Below are 19,929 nucleotides of genomic sequence, written 5' to 3'. Positions count from 1 at the left end.
TCAGCCTTCATTCAGCCTGGATAGCTTGACTCCAGTGGTGTGGAGAGCCTGGGACTCACGTCTGAGCATACCCAGCCCACTCGGGGTGAAAATTACAAAAAACACAGTTGATGGACAGAATGTAGAACAATGTCATACATTCACCCCAGTACAAGGATCTGGGCCTAAATCCATCGTTTTTTTCACTCCACACCACCCTGGGTTAGACACTGGCTATATGCAAATCAGCTCTGACCCTCTGCCTCATGGGAAAAGTCCAGTCCGAACTGCCAAGCCCTGTCTTTCCCAGACCGGAATCAAGCATCCAAGGACCGGTTTCTGGCTATCAGCCTTCATTCAGCCTGGATAGCTTGACTCCAGTGGTGTGGAGAGCCTGGGACTCACGTCTGAGCATACCCAGCCCACTCGGGGTGAAAATTACAAAAAACACAGTTGATGGACAGAATGTAGAACAATGTCATACATTCACCCCAGTACAAGGATCTGGGCCTAAATCCATTGTTTTTTTCACTCCACACCACCCTGGGTTAGACACTGGCTATATGCAAATCAGCTCTGACCCTTTGCCTCATGGGAAAAGTCCAGTCCGAACTGCCAAGCCCTGTCTTTCCCAGACCGGAATCAAGCATCCAAGGACCGGTTTCTGGCTATCAGCCTTCATTCAGCCTGGATAGCTTGACTCCAGTGGCTGACATAGGCCCATTTCATTTACTTGTGCCAACACTGCACCAAACTTGTTCTTAAGCATCTGCCTAAACTATAAATTCCTTTCTGTTGTCGAGGGGGGCAGTAACACTGGGGCTAAACATAGAGCGTCAAAGGCCTTCTGACACTCTGGGGTCCAATTGACTTTCTTGGGCTGCTTTTTATAGGTGAGTTCTGTCAGGGGGCACTATTGTCCCATAGTTCTGAACAAACCGTCTATAATACACAGTCAACAGGTGAGATTGGAAATAATATATTAGAGGCCTGAGTGCAGGAAAGCGGATGAAGAGACAGAGTGCAGAGATGGTGTGCATTTTTAAGGGATTATTGAGGATGCTTCCGGAGGTGTGTGGATGCACAGGAGTTTTTATTGTTCTCTGTGGTCATGGTGTGGTTGTTTTTTGGGGTTTGAAGTGGAAAGAGGGACTTCAGGGGGAAGACATTAGGTTTTGGAGGGAGGGGTTCAGGTGTGGTCCCCCAGGCGGAAGACTGATCACTCTGGTAGAGTAAAATGTGCCAATTTACAGAGCTACACATATGAGAAGATTTGCCCTCTGTGTGGGTGGGAGTAGTTTTTTTGAGGGGGGAGCAGACAAAGGGAGGTTTTTCAGCTTGATAACTTGGCATCGCAAGTTCTGGGAGTAATGAGAAAGGCGTTGTTTGCAATGTGGTTAACTTGGTACTCACTTATTTTGTATTGGTTTGGTGACAGCAGCGGAAGTCCGGGGTTGGTCTGCTGCCGAGAGTCAGCGTTTGGGGAGGTGAAGGTCAGACTGTTATAAGAGGTCTGTACATTTGGGATGGACACTGCAGAATGGTGGCTTTAAGAGTAATGTTTTTGTTTGTTGCAGGATGCATTGCAGGACCTGTCATGATTTAGGGCATTCCTTCATAAAATGGACAGTCCATCATTTCCGAATGATAGAAATTTGGGAAGCAACTGGGGTTTGATAACCTGACGGTGCAAAAAAAAAGGTTCGGTAAAGGTGTAATGTATTGGCACAAAGCCCTATGAAAGTTAGAACTGATGAGGAGAGCACCTGCTTGCCTACATTTGCTAGTTTTACATTTAGGAGAGAATAGTCTCATGAACAGGAAAGGTTTGGCCCTATTGAAATGTACAAAAGAGGACCTTATGGGAATAAAAAGGTTGTTTGGACTGAGCTTTTGCCCCATAGGGAGTGGAGAGGCACCAAGAAACCAGGGGCTATTGACAAAGCACTGAGGAAGTTTAATAGGGAAATGACCAGGGTTTGCAGAGTTAAAGGGGTTTTCCTGCTGGAGCATCCTGGCATTAGGTATGAGATTCTTCACTTTTTTAGGGATGATGGTGTGCATCTGACTGTTTTTGGTATGGAACTCTATCTGCTTCAGTCGCATGGTGCTAGGAAAGAGTTGTTGCACTTCCCTTGCTAAGGTTTGGGGAGAGCAGAAAAACGCGGAGTTTGTTCAGGTGTCATTTGGGTTTTTACAACTTTTCAAATTATTTTAAGAAAATTGGTGAGTTTGAGATCCATTTGAGAGAGAAGGGAGTTGGAAGGCAAGAGGAAGGCAACAGTTTGAGCATGCGCAGTGATGGTCGAATGCATGAAGTTGGGAATGAAGACGTGATATGGGTTATTTGGGAGGGGGAGTGGATGGGTAGGTTGTCTTAAAGACAAGTGTGGACAGGGTCCAATGCTAGTTCGTACGGCATAATGCCAAGGGTTGTTTCAGTGAAATCCGCTCATCTGTCGCATTAAAGCAGACTTTTTCACATTTGACAATGTTCATGTGGTCTTTGGCAATGCTCTGGATATCGATGGACTCAGCTCTATAGTACAAGCTGTTACTCATTTATCACCTGTATTTATTTGTAAAATGAGTCATTCTGAGATGAGTGAGGCCTGCCTGGACCGCCTTTATTTTCTTATCCCATACATTGCTCACCGCCTCCCAGAGTAGAAGAAACATGCAAGGTGGCTTCCTACCTGATGCCCCGCAAGGCCCGCATGTGGCGTTCTGTCCACGAGCCGCAAGAACCATGGCGACAAACACTGCCAGGGAATACATCAGCGCCATCCTGTAAAAGAAGTAAAGAGTTACTTTCTGAGATAAGAACTCTGACTCCCAAGGGTGCAGCTATCCATGGTGAGGAGGCAAAAGCTTCCAGAGGGGAGGGGTCTGTTCTCTCCTCCACAGGATGCAGTCATTCTAACACACCACCCACTCTGACTTTGTTCACAACATCTGCCCAGGGCTTGAATCTAAGTTTACTCTTTGGAGGAGAGGGTGGGAGGGCTTGAAAGATAAGTTACTGTCCCAAGCTCCAGACAGGCAGTGACGAGAAGTCTCCTATGGCCATATATTGTAGCATGGATGACTACTGCTGTATCCAATCACAAAGCAAGTTAGCATCAACGAAAAAGTATCCCAAGGAAGTGCTCTGCCCTAAGGTACATGATTTCTGGAGCATGCAGTGTTCTTGGCTTCAGTTGATCCTAGCTGGAAAGGAGATTCAGGAGTTGGGGTCGGCTGCCAGGCCATGCAGCAGAGGGCTGGGACATGCCCTAGTGACAGAGCGAGATTCAGTGACGTCGGACGTGTCTCCCTCTGATCTTCAGGTCCTAGGCCAGGCAGTCAGGATCAGATATGAATGAAGTGGAGCTTAACTGTCTCTCTATCCGGAGGTCTGTGTTCTTTCTGTATCTCTGCATTCTACAGAGTATGCTGCCCTTTTCTGAAAAACACATTTGTAGAATACATTCCTGACATATTTGAGGTGCAGTACATAGCTTCTGTTTATTATCCCCAAAAGCTGGAGAAATTGGTCCAGGTACTAGTTCTTTTCTGTCTGCACCACTAAATATATGAACTGACTCCCCCAGGAGAGCAAGAGGTAAGATGTCTACTGCAAATTTGAAAAAGTACTTATTTAGGCAACTCTTTTAATCTTCAGATTTTTTAAATTTTGTTGTTGACCTTTCATGGATGTTTGTCTGTAATGTGTGTGTTGTGCCAGCGTGAGATAACACTCAGGGTCATTGTTTGTGCTCAATAAATAATTTCCATATTCATCTTCTAACCTTATGACTCTCATTGTAGCCTGCAATTCCTGTCTAAAATCCTGCTTCTGATTACCTTATTCCAGTCAAGTTGTGATGTTTCTGTATTAACAAAATGGCATTGCTGCTCAGATGCAGTAAGTTACCACAGTTGTGTCGCGATGTTGCATGCCGGAGCCAGCAGCCAAGATGAAAGGCAAGTCACAAAGGATCATTGCTGACAGATGATGGTGCATTATTTCAGCTGCTGTTTAAAGAAGGAAAATGCTAACTGATTTTTCATTCTAATGATCTCCTTTTCTAAAATAAACAGTGATCAGCAGAAAGAAAATATTTATGTTAACAAGTTTATTTTTAAAACGGTCTGGGTCATAACAGGAAAGATGGACTCTCTGCAGTTTGAGCTACAACATTTTTTATTCTGATGTAACATTTAACTGATTCTATTATATTTGTATTTCAAATTACTAACTGATTTCTGGTGTATTTAATTTTGCCCAACAGACTTTCCTTTCACTTTTTATGTCTGCAACCATACAATCTCATACATCATGTGCCCCCCCCTGTATCCATAGGCTCAGAGGCAACAGGGGCCCCTAACTTAGTTTCCTCCACACCCGCATTTTCATGGCTTGAGCACTGCCACGAGACCATTACCAGTGAGGAAACTCGAATATGTTTTGCACTGCTGCAGCGACACCGCCAAGCATATTGTGGCTTCAGACCACCATGCCACCGGTTGCAGTGGTCCTATGGCGGTCTGACCACCTTAGTCGTAATCCGGCAGTACCTGACTGCCACTGCACCTCCACCGCATGTTTGGAGGTCCAATGGACCAAAAAGCACATAATTAGGCCCTTAGAATGAATAGTAGGGGGTACTCTATTCCATATAACTTTATGGAATGTAGCATAGGCTTGGCGATTGCCCTATCTTTATGCACCTGGGCATAGAAACAGTAGAACTTGCTGGCTCATTCATATCTCAGCAACACAGTACTTTCTAATATATGTTCACAAATTAAGAAATCATGACTTTCGTTCATGATCACTGCAACTTAAAATACATAAATGTATTAATGATAACAGCACAATGTTAGAAAGATTTATTGTAGTATACCGGAAGTGATGACACATAACCCTATGAATACAATAAGATTGTAAATACAAGAAATTGTTACGTCCTGATGAAGGTGGAAACTACACCGAAACGCTGCGTCGACTGTTTTTAACTAATTGCAATTGTCTCATTAAATGGAGACAAGATCTTTTATCTTTTTAGATTGTAACCACTAGGGAGGCCCCAGGTTCATGATATATGAAGAACAATAAATCTTTCTTTTAACCAATTTTTTTCTTAGATGTGATTTCATAATGCATTGTGATACCTAGAATTTTATTTGAATATTTTTTTGTTGCTAATTGCCATTTTGCCTACTTTAATACCTTATCTGTTGATATTTGCAAAGAAATATACTTTGCAACCAAGAGGTTGTTTGATGATGTAATATCGTGTGCCAGTGCCTCAACCTAAATTTGTTAATTGCCAAGTACACTGTGGCTAAGGAAGACCATCTTTACATGGCATTTATGGATCTATCATCCGCCTTCGATTGCATGGCCCACGATAAACTATGGGCAATAATGGAAGGTATGGGTGGGGAGAAGTCCATAATCAATTACATTCGAGAGATGTACACTTCGGCTTCAGCGTGTGTCCATTACGGTAGACAGAGCGAATGTACAAGACACTTTGGAATCACCAGTGGGGTGAGACAGGGGTGTGTACTTGCCCACTTCCTAGTCTCACTATAGCTTAATGGTGTGAAAGCCACGCTGGTGGGTCTACCTCAGATGTCCCTTTTATTAACTCATCTTCAGTCCTGTTACTCCTATATGCAGATGATGCGGTGCTAGTGGCACGAACTGGCAACACACTGCAGACCCTCATAGAAACATATACTAAATTCATGAAGAACCTAGACCTCAGGGTAAATTAATCTACGGCTTATGTGCTTGTGGTAGGAGCGAGACTTGAAAAACACCCAAGACTAACTATAGAAGGAAGAAAATTGGAGGTGGTGGATACTTTCTCCCATTTGGGAGTACTAATTGACTAAAGAAATACATGGCAAAACATGGTGGAGAACAGAGAGCTTCTAATGGAAGGACGTAGAGGGGCTCCGTTTAGATTCATAAAAACGATTGGATCCAAAGATACAATTAAAAATATTTATGAGGCAAAATGGATATCGGTCACTACATATGGGGCAGTCGTGTGGGGATGACGAATACATCTGACTCACATCGAATGGCGGACAGCTTTCGGAAAAGATTGGTAGGCGTCCCCTAATCGTGCTCCAGCTAGAATTGTCCCTTTGACCTGGATGGCCCTTACAATTTGGATCAGATCCGCTCTGCTCCGACTCTCTTATGGCATCCAGATTGGAGAAGAGGATCCTTAAAGCTAACTCAAGAAATTCTGCTGGACTGCCTAAACCAACAGAGATAGGTGGGGCTCTAATTATATGAAATCTTGGGTCATACAATATCATTTTGCACCAGGAACCAATAAAATTGGCACTACATATCTATGCTTTGTTGTGAACGCACAACACAGATCTGTATTGCTGAGGTTTGGTTTGAAGTTCACTCCCCTCCTGTGAGGCTTCCCTTCCAGTTCTTACTCTGGAGATGCTCTTTCACTTTGCCCCTGTGATCCAGGGTCCTCTCAAGGGGATCCTCATCTCTGGTACTTCTGTAGTCGTATAATGAGGAAAGGAAAAGATACATCCTCCCGGTCATCCCTAGTTTTTATTTTAGTCAATGTCGCCGCGCTCTCTATTTCTTGCAGTCGTTGCCTGGTCCTTTTCACATGCTGTTGCCTGGCTTGTTTTGATGGTGTGCCTTAAAAAGGAGAAAACAACTTCTGTATATGAAATATAATGAAAGTAATATATGTATTCTTTATACTTATTCTCTCTCTTTTTAGCTGTGCTGTGCCAAATCATAGAGGTTTAATTGGAAATTGTGAAAGAACTGTACACATATTTGTACTCTTAAAGTTTGTATATTACGATTCTATGTGTATTGTTTGTCGAATACTTTATATGCTGTTTTGTTCTACTGGCGAAGTAAAGTGAAGAGGAAGATGATTGGTTGACTATCAGCCACAAACATATTGCTCCTAAAATATTGCAGCAAGAGAACTGACAACACAAATATTGTACAGGTAAGTGTGTTTTTAAGGAAGAGAGATAATAGATTGCAATGTGCTTACATACAACTTAATAATGCATATATGACACTGCTGTATTGCGCGTTATTGATCGTTACTGAGCTAAGTCCCGCCTGCTGCTCGCCAGGAGGAGTTTCGCGGGCCTGTCAGACACACTCAAAACCTTCCCTGCTCTTGAGAGGGTTCAGTGTGCAGAGCGAGTCTGACACTGTTGCTGGGTGTTGAAAATGCCATTTACATTGGTTTTGCCATGTCCAAGCGTTATTTTTTTTCAATATATTTGTAATAGATTTTACAACTTACTATTTTTCAATATATATATTTTTTTTGATTTACCAACCTTCAGCAGCATCACAAGTCTACCAATCATGCTTAATTTGAGCTGGTGGTTGCAGGTAGGGGCCCCCAGAACTCTTTTGGGGGACCGACACTTATTATCCCTAGAGCAAGAGAAAGAAACACGCTCAAGGAGGAAGGAAGGAGAAACGGAAAAACAGTCACAAAGGGAGAAAGTAGGGATGAGTAAGAACCTGCAGCAGTGAGATGGGGCAGGAAGCCCCTGGGCGGTGGATATGAGAGGCCTGAGGAGGAATCAAGGCAACGCAGCCTTCAGGGCCGGACTGGGAACCCAAACCGTCCTTGGCAAACTGCTCGGCTGACCCCCCTGGGGGGCTGAGGGGGTGTGGCCAAGCTGTTTGCATGCACCGGTTTTGGACGATTTTGTTACCAGGGGCCGGTACTGCAGGCCCTTAGTAACAAATACGGCCGCCCTGGGGCCCAAATCCGGCACCCACCCTGGCGGTCCACTGGGGTAACGCCAGGTGCCCGCTACGGCCAGTCCGGCCCTGGCAGCCTCAGTATTTCACACTCTAAAGTTAGATAGCGCCAGATACTTCAGAGCAAACCATTGGACCCCAGCACTTATTTGTTTTACCAATTAAACACTAATAAGGAGAGGACGTGGCCAAATGACAAGAGCGTTCAGGTTGGGGTACTGAGTTTGAGTCTCTGCAGTGACCCTCAACATTCTGTAATTCTGGACAAAATCTCCCCGTGCCTAACAAAAATGAATGTGTATGTCTGTAACACAACTGGGGCCGTATTATGGAGAGTGACCCGGGGGCGCAATGGGTGGTTGCGCCCACTTTGCGATTTCCCGGGGCACTCTGGTATTACAGAAGGGGCCTCAGACTTGTGCGTCCCCTTTTGTAATACCGATAACGCTGGCGCACATAAAGCGCTAGTGCTATCTGCAGGGGTCGTGCCCCATTCAAATGAGGGAATCCTATTGCCTCTTCGCCAGCGCCATAGATGCAGGGACAGAGGCAAAGAAGCCCTCTGGAGGCGCACTGACAGTACGCCACCTTAAAGCAGTACACCCCGTGACGCAGCCCGCTGGTGGGGATAGAGGGGGTCCCATGGGCCCCCCGGACACCCCTTACAGGGCTATATGCAAATCAGTCTGACCCTGTGCCTCATGGGAACGGTCCAGCCCGAACTGCCAAGCCATGTCTTTCCTGGACCGGAAACAAGCATCCTGGGACCGGTTTCGGATTCATAATCCTCATCAGCCAGGCTATCTTGAATCCAGTGGCCATCATCCCCTTTTGTATCGCTTTGTTCACCCTAAGTGTGGCAGGGTATGCTCAGACGTGAGTCCCTTGTTCACTTGGCCACTGGGAAGACATGGCTTGGCAGTTCGGGCTGGACTGTTCCCATGAGGCACAGGGTCAGACTGATTTGCATATAGCCATGTCTGAACTGGGGTGGCTGAGTGGGCTAAAGAATGGTGATGGATTAAACCCAGATCAGTTGACTGGGGGTGAGTGTTTGATTTGCTCAAACGCTCCGTCCGTCATCCCCTTTTGTATCGCTTTGTTCGCCCTAAGTGTGGCAGGGTATGCTCAGACGTGAGTCCCTTGCTCACTTGGCCACTGGATTCAAGATAGCCTGGCTGATGAGGATTATGTATCCGAAACCGGTCCCAGGATGCTTGTTTCTGGTCCAGGAAAGACATGGCTTTGCAGTTCGGGCTGGACTGTTCCCATGAGGCACAGGGTCAGACTGATTTGCATATAGTCATGTCTGAACTGGGGTGGCTGAGTGGGTCAAAGAATGGTGATGGATTAAACCCAGATCAGTTGACTGGGGGTGAGTGTTTGATTTGCTCAAACGCTCCGTCCATCATCCCCTTTTGTATCGCTTTGTTCGCCCTAAGTGTGGCAGGGTATGCTCAGACGTGAGTCCCTTGCTCACTTGGCCACTGGATTCAAGATAGTCTGGCTGATGAGGATTATGAATCCGAAACCGGTCCCAGGATGCTTGTTTCCAGTCCAGGGAAGACATGGCTTGGCAGTTCGGGCTGGACTGTTCCCATGAGGCACAGGGTCAGACTGATTTACATATAGCCATGTCTGAACTGGGGTGGCTGAGTGGGTCAAAGAATGGTGATGGATTAAACCCAGATCAGTTGACTGGGGGTGAGTGTTTGATTTGCTCAAACGCTCCGTCCATCATCCCCTTTTGTATCGCTTTGTTCGCCCTAAGTGTGGCAGAGTATGCTCAGACGTGAGTCCCTTGCTCACTTGGCCACTGGATTCAAGATAGTCTGGCTGATGAGGATTATGAATCCGAAACCGGTCCCAGGATGCTTGTTTCCAGTCCAGGGAAGACATGGCTTGGCAGTTCGGGCTGGACTGCTCCCATGAGGCACAGGGTCAGACTGATTTGCATATAGCCATGTCTGAACTGGGGTGGCTGAGTGGGTTAAAGAATGGTGATGAATTAAACCCAGATCAGTTGACTGTGGGTGAGTGTTTGATTTGCTCAAACGCTCCGCCCATCATCCCCTTTTGTATCGCTTTGTTCGCCCTAAGTGTGGCAGGGTATGCTCAGACGTGAGTCCCTTGCTCACTTGGCCACTGGATTCAAGATAGCCTGGCTGATGAGGATTATGAATCCGAAACCGGTCCCAGGATGCTTGTTTCCGGTCCAGGGAAGACATGGCTTGGCAGTTCGGGCTGGACTGTTCCCATGAGGCACAGGGTCAGACTGATTAGCATATAGCCATGTCTGAACTGGGGTGGCTGAGTGGGCTAAAGAATGGTGATGGATTAAACCCAGATCAGTTGACTGGGGGTGAGTGTTTGATTTGCTCAAACGCTCTGTCCATCATCCCCTTTTGTATCGCTTTGTTCGCCCTAAGTGTGGCAGGGTATGCTCAGACGTGAGTCTCTTGCTCACTTGGCCACTGGAATCCAGATAGCCTGGCTGATGAGGATTATGAATCCGAAACCGGTCCCAGGATGCTTGTTTCCGGTCCAGGGAAGACATGGCTTGGCAGTTTGGGCTGGACTGTTCCCATGAGGCACAGGGTCAGACTGATTTGCATATAGCCATGTCTAAACTGGGGTGGCTGAGTGGGCAAAGAATGGTGATGGATTAAACCCAGATCAGTTGACTGGGGGTGAGTGTTTGATTTGCTCAAACGCTCCGTCCATCATCCCCTTTTGTATTGCTTTGTTCGCCCTAAGTGTGGCAGGGTATGCTCATACGTGAGTCCCTTGCTCACTTGGCCACTGGATTCAAGATAGCCTGGCTGATGAGGATTATGAATCCGAAACCGGTCCCAGGGTGCTTGTTTCCGGTCCAGGGAAGACATGGCTTGGCAGTTCGGGCTGGACTGTTCCCATGAGGCACAGGGTCAGACTGATTTGCATATAGCCATGTCTGAACTGGGGTGGCTGAGTGGGCTAAAGAATGCTGATGGATTAAACCCAGATCAGTTGACTGGGGGTGAGTGTTTGATTTGCTCAAACACTCCGTCCATCATCCCCTTTTGTATCGTGTGGATTTTTGAGGCACAGATCCTTTGCTCGACCTGTGTGTTTGGACTGTTAGGGCAGATTTATTAATATTTCACGCAACGCAACACAGCCACCCACCTTGCTGCACTGCGCTGCGTGAAAGGACGAGGGCAGGAACGCCCCATATTTACCAAGATATAGCACATTTCTGCTCTCTGCCTGCGCTGGTGCACAGTCTGCTGCCTAGCAGCAACGCAGGCACGGTTGCATCACGGTGCAAGGTTTATCTATTGCAGGCAGGATGGTTTTGTGCATAAAGGGACACCTTGCTCTCTGCCTGCGCTGGTGCACAGTCCACTTACTAGCAGCAAAGCAGGCACGGTTGCATCACGGTGCAAGGGTGTATCCATTGCAGGCAGGATGGTTTTGTGCAGAAAGGGGCACCTTGCTCTCTGCCTGCGCTGGTGCACAGTCTCCTGCCTAGCAGCAACGCAGGCACGGTTGCATCACGGTGCAAGGGTTTATCCATTGCAGGCAGGATGGTTTTGTGCATACAGGGACACCTTGCTACACAATATCAATCCTTTGAAGCTTTTTCTCTGAATGCAGCACACGTACAAAGAGCGAGGAGAAGGCGGAGCATTCTGACACATTCCCAGGTCCACCAGTAATGGTAAATCAGGGAATGTGCCAAAGTCTGTAGGTGGATGGGTGGAACGCCAACTCGCTACCCACGGAACGCCTTCCCAGGGCAGAGCAATGCAAGGCAGGGACTCGTACCGCCGTGCGTTACTCCAGATTTACCAAGCGACGCAGGGCCAGGCAATGGAAGGCAGGGACTCGCACTGCCTTGCGTTACTCCAGATTTACCAAGCGATGCAGGGCCAGGCAATGCGAGGCAGGGACTCGCACTGCCGTGGGTTACTCCAGATTCAGCAAGCGACGCAGGGCCTGGCAATGCAAGGCAGGGACTCGCACCGCCTTGCGTTACTCCAGATTTACCAAGCGAAGCAGGGCAGGGCAATGCGAGGCAGGGACTCGCACTGACTTGTGTTACTCCAGATTTACTAAGCAACGCAGGGCCAGGCAATGCAAGGCAGGGACTCGCACTGCCTTGGGTTACTCCAGATTCACCAAGCGACGCAGGGCCAGGCAATGCAAGGCAGGGACTCGCACTGCCTTGCGTTACTCCAGATTTACCAAGCGATGCAGGGCCAGGCAATGCGAGGCAGGGACTCGCACTGCCGTGGGTTACTCCAGATTCAGCAAGCGACGCAGGGCCTGGCAATGCAAGGCAGGGACTCGCACCGCCTTGCGTTACTCCAGATTTACCAAGCAATGCAGGGCAGGGCAATGCGAGGCAGGGACTCGCACTGACTTGTGTTACTCCAGATTTACTAAGCAACGCAGGGCCAGGCAATGCAAGGCAGGGACTCGCACTGCCTTGTGTTAGTCCAGATTTACCAAGCGATGCAGGGCCAGGCAATGCAAGGCAGGGACTCGCACTGCCATGCGTTACTCCAGATTTACCAAGCGATGCAGGGCCAGGCAATGCAAGGCAGGGACTCGCACTGCCTTGCCTTACTCCAGATTTACCAAGCGATGCAGGGCAAGGCAATGCAAGGCAGGGACTCTCGCTGCCGTGCGTTACTCCAGATTTACCAAGCGATGCAGGGCCAGGGAATGCAAGGCAGGGACCCGCACCGCTGTGCGTTACTCCAGATTTACCAAGCAACACAGGGCCAGACAATGCAAGGCAGGGACTCGCATTGCTGTGCGTTACTCCAGATTTACCAAGCGATGCAGGGCCAGGCAATGCAAGGCAGGGACTCGCACCGCCGTGCGTTACTCCAGATTCACCAAGCGACGCAGGGCCAGTCAATGCAAGGCAGGGACTCGCACCGCTGTGTGTGACTCCAGATTTACCAAGCGATGCAGGGCCAGGCAATGCAAGGCAGGGACTCGCACTGCCGTGCGTTACTCCAGATTTACCAAGCGATGCAAGGCAGGGACTCGCACTGCCTTGCGTTACTCCAGATTTGCCAAGCGACGCAGGGCCAGGCAATGCAAGGCAGGGACTCGCACCGCCTTGGGTTACTCCAGATTCACCAAGCGACGCAGGGCCAGGCAATGCAAGGCAGGGACTCGCACTGCCTTGCGTTACTCCAGATTTACCAAGCGATGCAGGGCCAGGCAATGCGAGGCAGGGACTCGCACTGCCTTGTGTTACTCCAGATTTACCAAGCGATGCAGGGCCAGGCAATGCAAGGCAGGGACTCGCACCGCTGTGTGTGACTCCAGATTCACCAAGCGATGCAGGGCCAGGCAATGCAAGGCAGGGACTCGCGCTGCCGAGTGTTACTCCAGATTTACCAAGCAATGCAGGGCCAGGCAATGTGGCCTTGCGTGCGTTGTTTGGTAAATCTGACCAAAGTATTGTGTTGCCCTTGTGACACCATGAGAGATGCACGGGCATTGAAATAGAATGATACATCCGGCCCTCACTGAGTACCAGCACGGATGCATAGTGGTTTTCAAATTGCAGGTTTGGATTTCTTTGGTAGCATTCAGTGGTGGCTAGCAGGGAATTGGGGTGGACGGGCAGGGGGGACAAAATATATTTTTTAAAAGACTTATCTACTCACAGCCGCAGTCTCTCCTCCGTCGTTGCTTTGCTTCCTGATGAGTCCTGGAAGCAGAAATCACACAGGCTCCCCTAAGCCAATCACAACTCTGCAATGCAGCATGGTTATTGGTCTGAGCACTGTGGTTCGGCGCTCAGAGAGGGACTGGGAGCATGTGCATGTTTTTTACCCAGACTGTGTATTACAGCCCGGTGGAGAACATGCTAAGTGCACATGACTGTTTGGCCGGCCCAAGACTCCTGGCAAAACCATTATGCGCACTTAAGTGCATGAACCATTCCTCCCCGTGTGACACCAGCCCTGCCCCGCCCTAACCCAGCCCCGTAGCTACGAAAAACAAAACGATTGTAACAATGTTATTATCCTTTTATTTTCCCTTTTTCCTGCTCTGAGAGCAGTGGGGCGACGCTCCTCCGCCTTAGCTGAGTAGCCGCCCCTGGTAGTATTTACCTGTTCCTCATGAAGATTGGTGACGAGCCGTAGAATTAGATTAAATCCTTTTTCATTAGATGAATATAACTGTGCACTTAAGTACTGTGCGGTTGATAGTTGCTTAGATGAGGACAATGAGCGCCACTAAGGCTAACTTTAAATGTGAGTTCTAGATAGATGACGAAATTGATGAACGTTTTGAGTCGTGGGGTAAAACATTACCCTGAGGAAGTCACAGCCATTTAACTCAGAGAAACACGTGTCGGCCGGTGGTCATCCTAATAAAAACAACCCGCCTCTACTCATGATCTCATTACTTGAGAGTCAATTGTTTGTTTTCTTTTGCTGAAATATTTTGTCTCACTCAGGATATTTGTAAAAGATTGTGAAATAATACTTTATACTAATAAACTATATTTTCATGTTGTAATATATCCTTTTGAATCCCCTCAAGAATAATCCTGTGCTGGGGTTGCTACAGAGGAAGTATAGTAAAGTCAGCAGGAGGAGAGAGTCAGAGGGAGAGAGTCAGAGGAAGAGAGTTTAATGGGATAAAACAGCTAAAGGTGGAGGAGGAGGACTGAACGGAGAGACAAGGAATCAGGCAAGGTTAAGGTTGAGCGAGAAAGACTGGGAATGAGAGGAGGGCAAAGGAGGAAAGAAAGGGAAGGGTAAAGAGGAGAGCGAGGAGTGGGCAGGATGAGGAGTAGGTAGGCCTTATGCGTTTGAATTGCATCAGTGGGAGGAAGCCGTAGTAGGCAGGTTAGGGAGTGAGAAGTTAAAACGTGTTTGCAAGAGGACCCATGCAGAGAAGGAGCTTTGTCAGTAGGATTGGGTGGTAGTGGGGGTTGGGCTTCAGATTTCCCAACAATCACGCTGGTTGAAATACATTATATGAGGAGCATAGTACAAGGGCTGCTTAAAGAGCAGCAGGAAGGGAGAGGACTGACAATATTGGGGGTAGTTACAACTCAATATTTTGTAAAATAACCATATGTTAAGACCTTTAAAACAGAGACTAGAGGGTGTGGCTGGGTGTTTTTTACATGTATATGTAGAATCCCATGGGAAATCCGACAAACACCTCTCCAAATCCAACTTAAAGCACCTGTAGCCAACGATTTGCTACAATTTACTGCAAAAACTGGGGCGGCTCCTCCGCTAAGGCGGAGGAGGGTCGCCCTACTTCTTTCAAAGCATAGAAAAAAGAATAAAAAAATGATAATAACTTCATTATTATAATTTGGGGGGGTAACTGCGGGCTGGGTTAGGGCGGGCGGGCTAAGGTCACAGAGGGAAGAGTGGTGGGCACACTCTAAGTGTTGGTGACTTTTTGGCCAGCCATTTTGGCCGGCCAAACAGTCATGCACACTAAGGATGTTCCCCACCAGGCTACATTACACAGCCTGGTGAGGAACATGCCCAGTCTGCCATTCCCCATTTGAGGACCAAACCAGGGCGCTCAGACCAATCACAACACTGCATTCAGTGTTGTAATTCGCTTCGGGAGGGAATCTGTGTCTGCTTCCAGTTCCTGCTTTTGTTCGGCGACGTCGGCAGGGAAGCGGAGGAAAGACGCTCCCAGCCGAAGAGGTAAGTGTTTTTTGGGGGGAGGGGTTTCAACCCCGCCATCTCGTTCCCTTCCAGCCACCACTGCTACAGAATACATTTATTAGGGAGGTGTAACACCCTGAACACCCCACCCGGAACCTACGCCCCTGGATCCTTGACATGCCACATCCCCAGCTGGTCTCTGGTTGTTCACCGATGGCTTGTTACAGGTTGTAACTTCTTGATCGCCTAGATGCCGATTACAATTTGGGAGTTATGGGCTCCATCGGAATTGGGAGAAATACACTGAATCTGGGGATCTTTGTTAATTCAGCTTGAGTTTCCCTATTTAATACCAGGCAGTGTTCTTTGTGAAACTCCTTAATCAGTCAATCAATTGGATATAGCGTGACCAATCACCAGTGAGTGTATCTATGCGCTGGATGTGAACTTCTGGGAGAAATTAAGAATTACACAAGGAACTTGGGGGCATATTATCAAGGGGGTTTATCTCTGCTTTTTTGGCTTTAAAAGCCAAGAAAGCGGAGATAAAATTATCTCCCTATTACCTAGCTGTCGCTAACACCAGTTAGCGACAGCTAGTAGGAGATAGCGACCATCTTGGGCCCCACTTTGCATGTCAGTGATATTTATCACTAATGACATGCAAAGTGGGCGTGCCAAGATGTTAGCGACTGGAAACAGTCGCTAACATCGCTATCTCCTATTACCAACTTTTGGAGATATTCGCGCTAAGCGCGAATATCTCCAAAAACTAACACCTGCCCTGAGCAGTTCTTAGCCATGTTATCCAATGGGAGGTGGATAACATGGCTAAGAGCATTAGCTCGGTAATGCATGAATATCGCTGACTTTTCAGCGAAATTCATGGATTGTGGCCGTTTTTTATCGCATTTGCGATAAACCTTGATAATAGCAAGGTTTATCTGCGATAATTTCTGACGATGCTTAGTGTTAAAAAATTCGTTGCTAAGCATCGTTAGCGATAAATATCGCTTAACGTTGGTAATATGCCCCTGGGTGCAGTGTTCCCGATTCTTCAGTGCCCTCCCTTTTATAAGTGAACCCTTAGTATCCAATTTGTAATGGGGCAGTTTTTTCCTTTCTTCCCCTGCCCCCAATATCAGTAACACCAGGGGTGGTGAGGGGTAGATTTACCATGCCACATAGTGGCCCACCTGAATCGCCTCATAATGGCAAAAGGCAGCAGCGGGTTTTTGTGCCTCAAGGACAGTTTGTCCCTTGCAGCTTGTCCATCACAGTTTGTCCCTAGCACCTTGTCCGTTACAGTATGTCCCTTGCAGCTTGTCCCAAACAGTATGTTCCTTGCAGCTTGTCCCTCACAGTGTGTCCCTTGCAGCTTGTCCCTCACAGTGTGTCCCTTGCAGCTTGTCCTCACAGTGTGTCCCTTGCAGCGTGTCCCTCACAGTGTGTCCCTTGCAGCTTGTCCCTCACAGTGTGTCCCTTGCAGCTTGTCCCTCACAGTGTGTCCCTTGCAGCTTGTCCCTCACAGTGTGTCCCTTGCAGCGTGTCCCTCACAGTGTGTCCCTTGCAGCTTATCCCTCTCAGTTTGATCCTTGCAGTTGGTCCCTTACACTTTGTCTCTTGCAGCTTGTCCCTTACAGTGCGTCCCTTGCAGTTGGTCCTTCACAGTTTGTTCCTTGAAGCTTGTCACTTACAGTATGTTCCTTGTACTATGTCCCTAGTAGCTTGTCCCACACAGTTTGGCCCTTGCAATATGTCCCATGCAACTTGCCCCTAGCAGTATGCCCTTTGCTGCTTGCCTCTCACTGTTTGTCCTTTGCAGCTTGCTGCTCACAGTTTGTCCCTTGCAGCTTGTCCCACAGTTTGTCTCTTGCTGCTTGTCCCACACAGTTTGTCCCTTGTCGCTTACAGTTTGTCTCTTGCAGCTTGTCCCTCACAGTTTGTTCCTTGCAGCTTGGCCCTCACAGTTTGTCCCTTGCAGCATGTCCCTCACAGTTTGTCGCTTGCAGCTTGTCCCTTACAGTTTGTCCCTTTCAGCGTGTCCCCTACAGTTTGTCCCTTGCAGTTTGTCCCACAGTTTGTCTCTTGCGGCTTGTCCCACAGTTTGTCCCTTGCTGCTTGCCCCACAGTTTGTCCCTTGCAGCTTGTTTCACACAGTTTGTCCCTTGTCGCTTACAGTTTGTCTCTTGCAGCTTGATGCTCACAGTTTGTCCCTTGCAATATGTCCCTTGCAGCATGTCCCTCATAGTTTGTCGCTTGCAGCTTGTCCCTTACAGTTTGTCCCTTTCAGCGTGTCCCCTACAGTTTGTCCCTTGCAGTTTGTCACTCACAGTATGCCCATTGCACCTTGTTCCTTACAGTTTGCCCCTTTCAACTTGTCCCTTACAGTTTGTTGCTTGCATATTGTCCCTTATAATATGCCCCTTGCAGCTTGTCCCTCACAGTTTGTCCCTTGCAGCTTGTCCCTTGCAGCTTATCCCTCACAGCTTGTCCCTTGCAGCTTGTGATGCACAGTGTGTCCCTTGTCCTTGCAGTTTGTCCCTTGCAGCTTGGCCCTCACAGTTTGTCCCTTGCAGCTTGTCCCTCACAGTTTGTCTCTTGCAGCTTGTCCCTTACAGTATGTCCCTTGCAGGTTGTCCCTCACAGTTTGTCTCTCGCAGCTTGTCCCTCAAAGTTTGTCCCTTGTCCATCACTGTTTGTCCCTTGCAGCTTGTCCCTCACAGTTTGCCCCTTGCAGCTCACTGTCCACCTGAGCTCTGTAGAACTACTTTGAGTGTCCTGAATGTATTTACCTGGGAGAAGAAGCTGCAGCACAGAAGGTTTCATGAACAGGGCCAGTTAATAAACATGCTTATCTTTCATGATGCTAATAAGGTGGAATGGGATCACTTACAGTAAGGCAATCCTTAAACCAGAAGGCAGATTGCCTTAAAGTTTTTAATACCAGACCAAATGGGCAAGGGCTCAGTAAGGCTCTAAATGTCCTAGAATGCAAAGTATTTTGTGTCTAAAGTCAGGACTAGCCAAAGGATGCAATGTTTCAACCCACACTCTAGACCTGAATCGTTGTGGTTTCTGGGTGCCACGCCCTCACAAAATAAATACTCCACCTCGCCCTCTTCTCACCTCAGCTTCACAAACTTCAGTTTCTCTTCACAATTGCAGCTCCTGTCCACAGCTTCTTCTGCCTTCCCTTCTAGCAGCCCTTCCTTTTATCCTCTTACCTCCTGCAATTACTTACTATGCCCAACCCATTCTCCTCCTCTTCCTCCTCTCGCCCAGTTAACCTGAGGTGAAGTGGATTCCCAGGACAATGCTGGTACCAGAGATCCAGGTGACATTTACTGCTGGGCCTCCAGGGCTCAGGTCAGGAGACTCCTTTGGCTCACAGCAATCTGTTTTGTGCCAGGCTGTTGCCTCATCACAGCTTCATGTACCCAAGGGCCAATCCACCATCACCTATTTCTCTAAACTCTCGATCCCTGCCACGAAAATTATTTGCCCACCATCCTAAACCTCTGAACTCACACTCTTTTGCAGGGTTTCCCCTCCTGAGATTAATTTCCCCCTTCAAACAAGTGAAATCCCTCCACAATGCGATCACCTGCTCTAATGTAATGGGGAATGCATTGTAATGGATTGCGTTGCAAAGCCCTGTGTTGTAAAATATTTTGCGGCGTAAAAACTGCAGGGTAATGGCACGCGGAGTAAAAGTGTGTGGGGTAAAGTGTCCTATTCGGAGATATCACCAACCACCATTACATTACAATGGACACATCTGTACTCTTCGAAAGAATAGGTGTGCTATGGCTGCTCCCTCACGCTGAACTACAGATGACTTTCACAATGCTGCCCTTGATAGAGGTGACATCCTAAGGGACAATATGTATTTTGCATAATCTTGTAGTGCTCATGTAAATTCATATAGCCAGAGACACAGCAATAGAGGCAACTCCCATACGTTTCTTTAGGCACAAATTCAGGCATGTTCTTTCACGCCCTTGCAAATGTCCTGAGAAGGCCTAAATGTATCCGGCCGAAGCGCGCCAACACTCTTCCAGAGGAGTTCACAACTTGAATCACTGTAAAGGTTTCATTCACACCAAGTTCCAGTTGCAATCTTCATTAGGGATGTATCCATTATGTAGATGTCAAGTACCTTAAAGGCTAACCGGTACCGTTAGAGAACACTGCCTATATAGGTTCAGAAGCAGTGCTACAATGAAATGATGTGCTTTTTAGGTCGAGCCTACAGTGCTTGCACTGGACGATGACCTGTTGTCTGTACCTTGTGGAGCCTGACTCCTCCCACGCTTTGGATTGGCTTTTGTCTTTGTCATGTAAAAATTGTCGCCTCCATATGGCAAAAGATTAGTGAATGTCCCACCTTAGTTAAATATAGTTCACTCCCATGTAGTATGGCCCGGGAGAAAGCAGCGGCGCACATGCTGCTTGCATGCCTTCATCTTGTTGTTTTCATTATTTCCACATTGCCTTCTGTAC

General features: G+C 47.8%; 1 protein-coding gene across 1 annotated transcript in view; it reads right to left on the bottom strand.

Annotated features, from left to right (window-relative positions):
• Window positions 1-18,614, bottom strand: part of LOC144754106 (uncharacterized) — a 37,358-nt gene extending 18,744 nt beyond the window's left edge. Inside the window, exons 1-2 of the mRNA XM_078641671.1 lie at window positions 18,553-18,614; window positions 2,676-2,767 (exon numbers count right to left, since the gene is read on the bottom strand). Coding sequence (XP_078497797.1) covers window positions 2,676-2,766 — 91 coding nt within the window. The 5' untranslated portion in view covers window position 2,767; window positions 18,553-18,614. The remainder of the gene's footprint in view (window positions 1-2,675; window positions 2,768-18,552) is intronic.
• Window positions 18,615-19,929: the final 1,315 nt, after the last annotated feature.

Source organism: Lissotriton helveticus, chromosome 5_1, assembly GCF_964261635.1.
Source record: "Lissotriton helveticus chromosome 5_1, aLisHel1.1, whole genome shotgun sequence".
NCBI lineage: Eukaryota > Metazoa > Chordata > Amphibia > Caudata > Salamandridae > Lissotriton > Lissotriton helveticus.
This window is presented reverse-complemented; position numbering and strand designations above follow the sequence as displayed.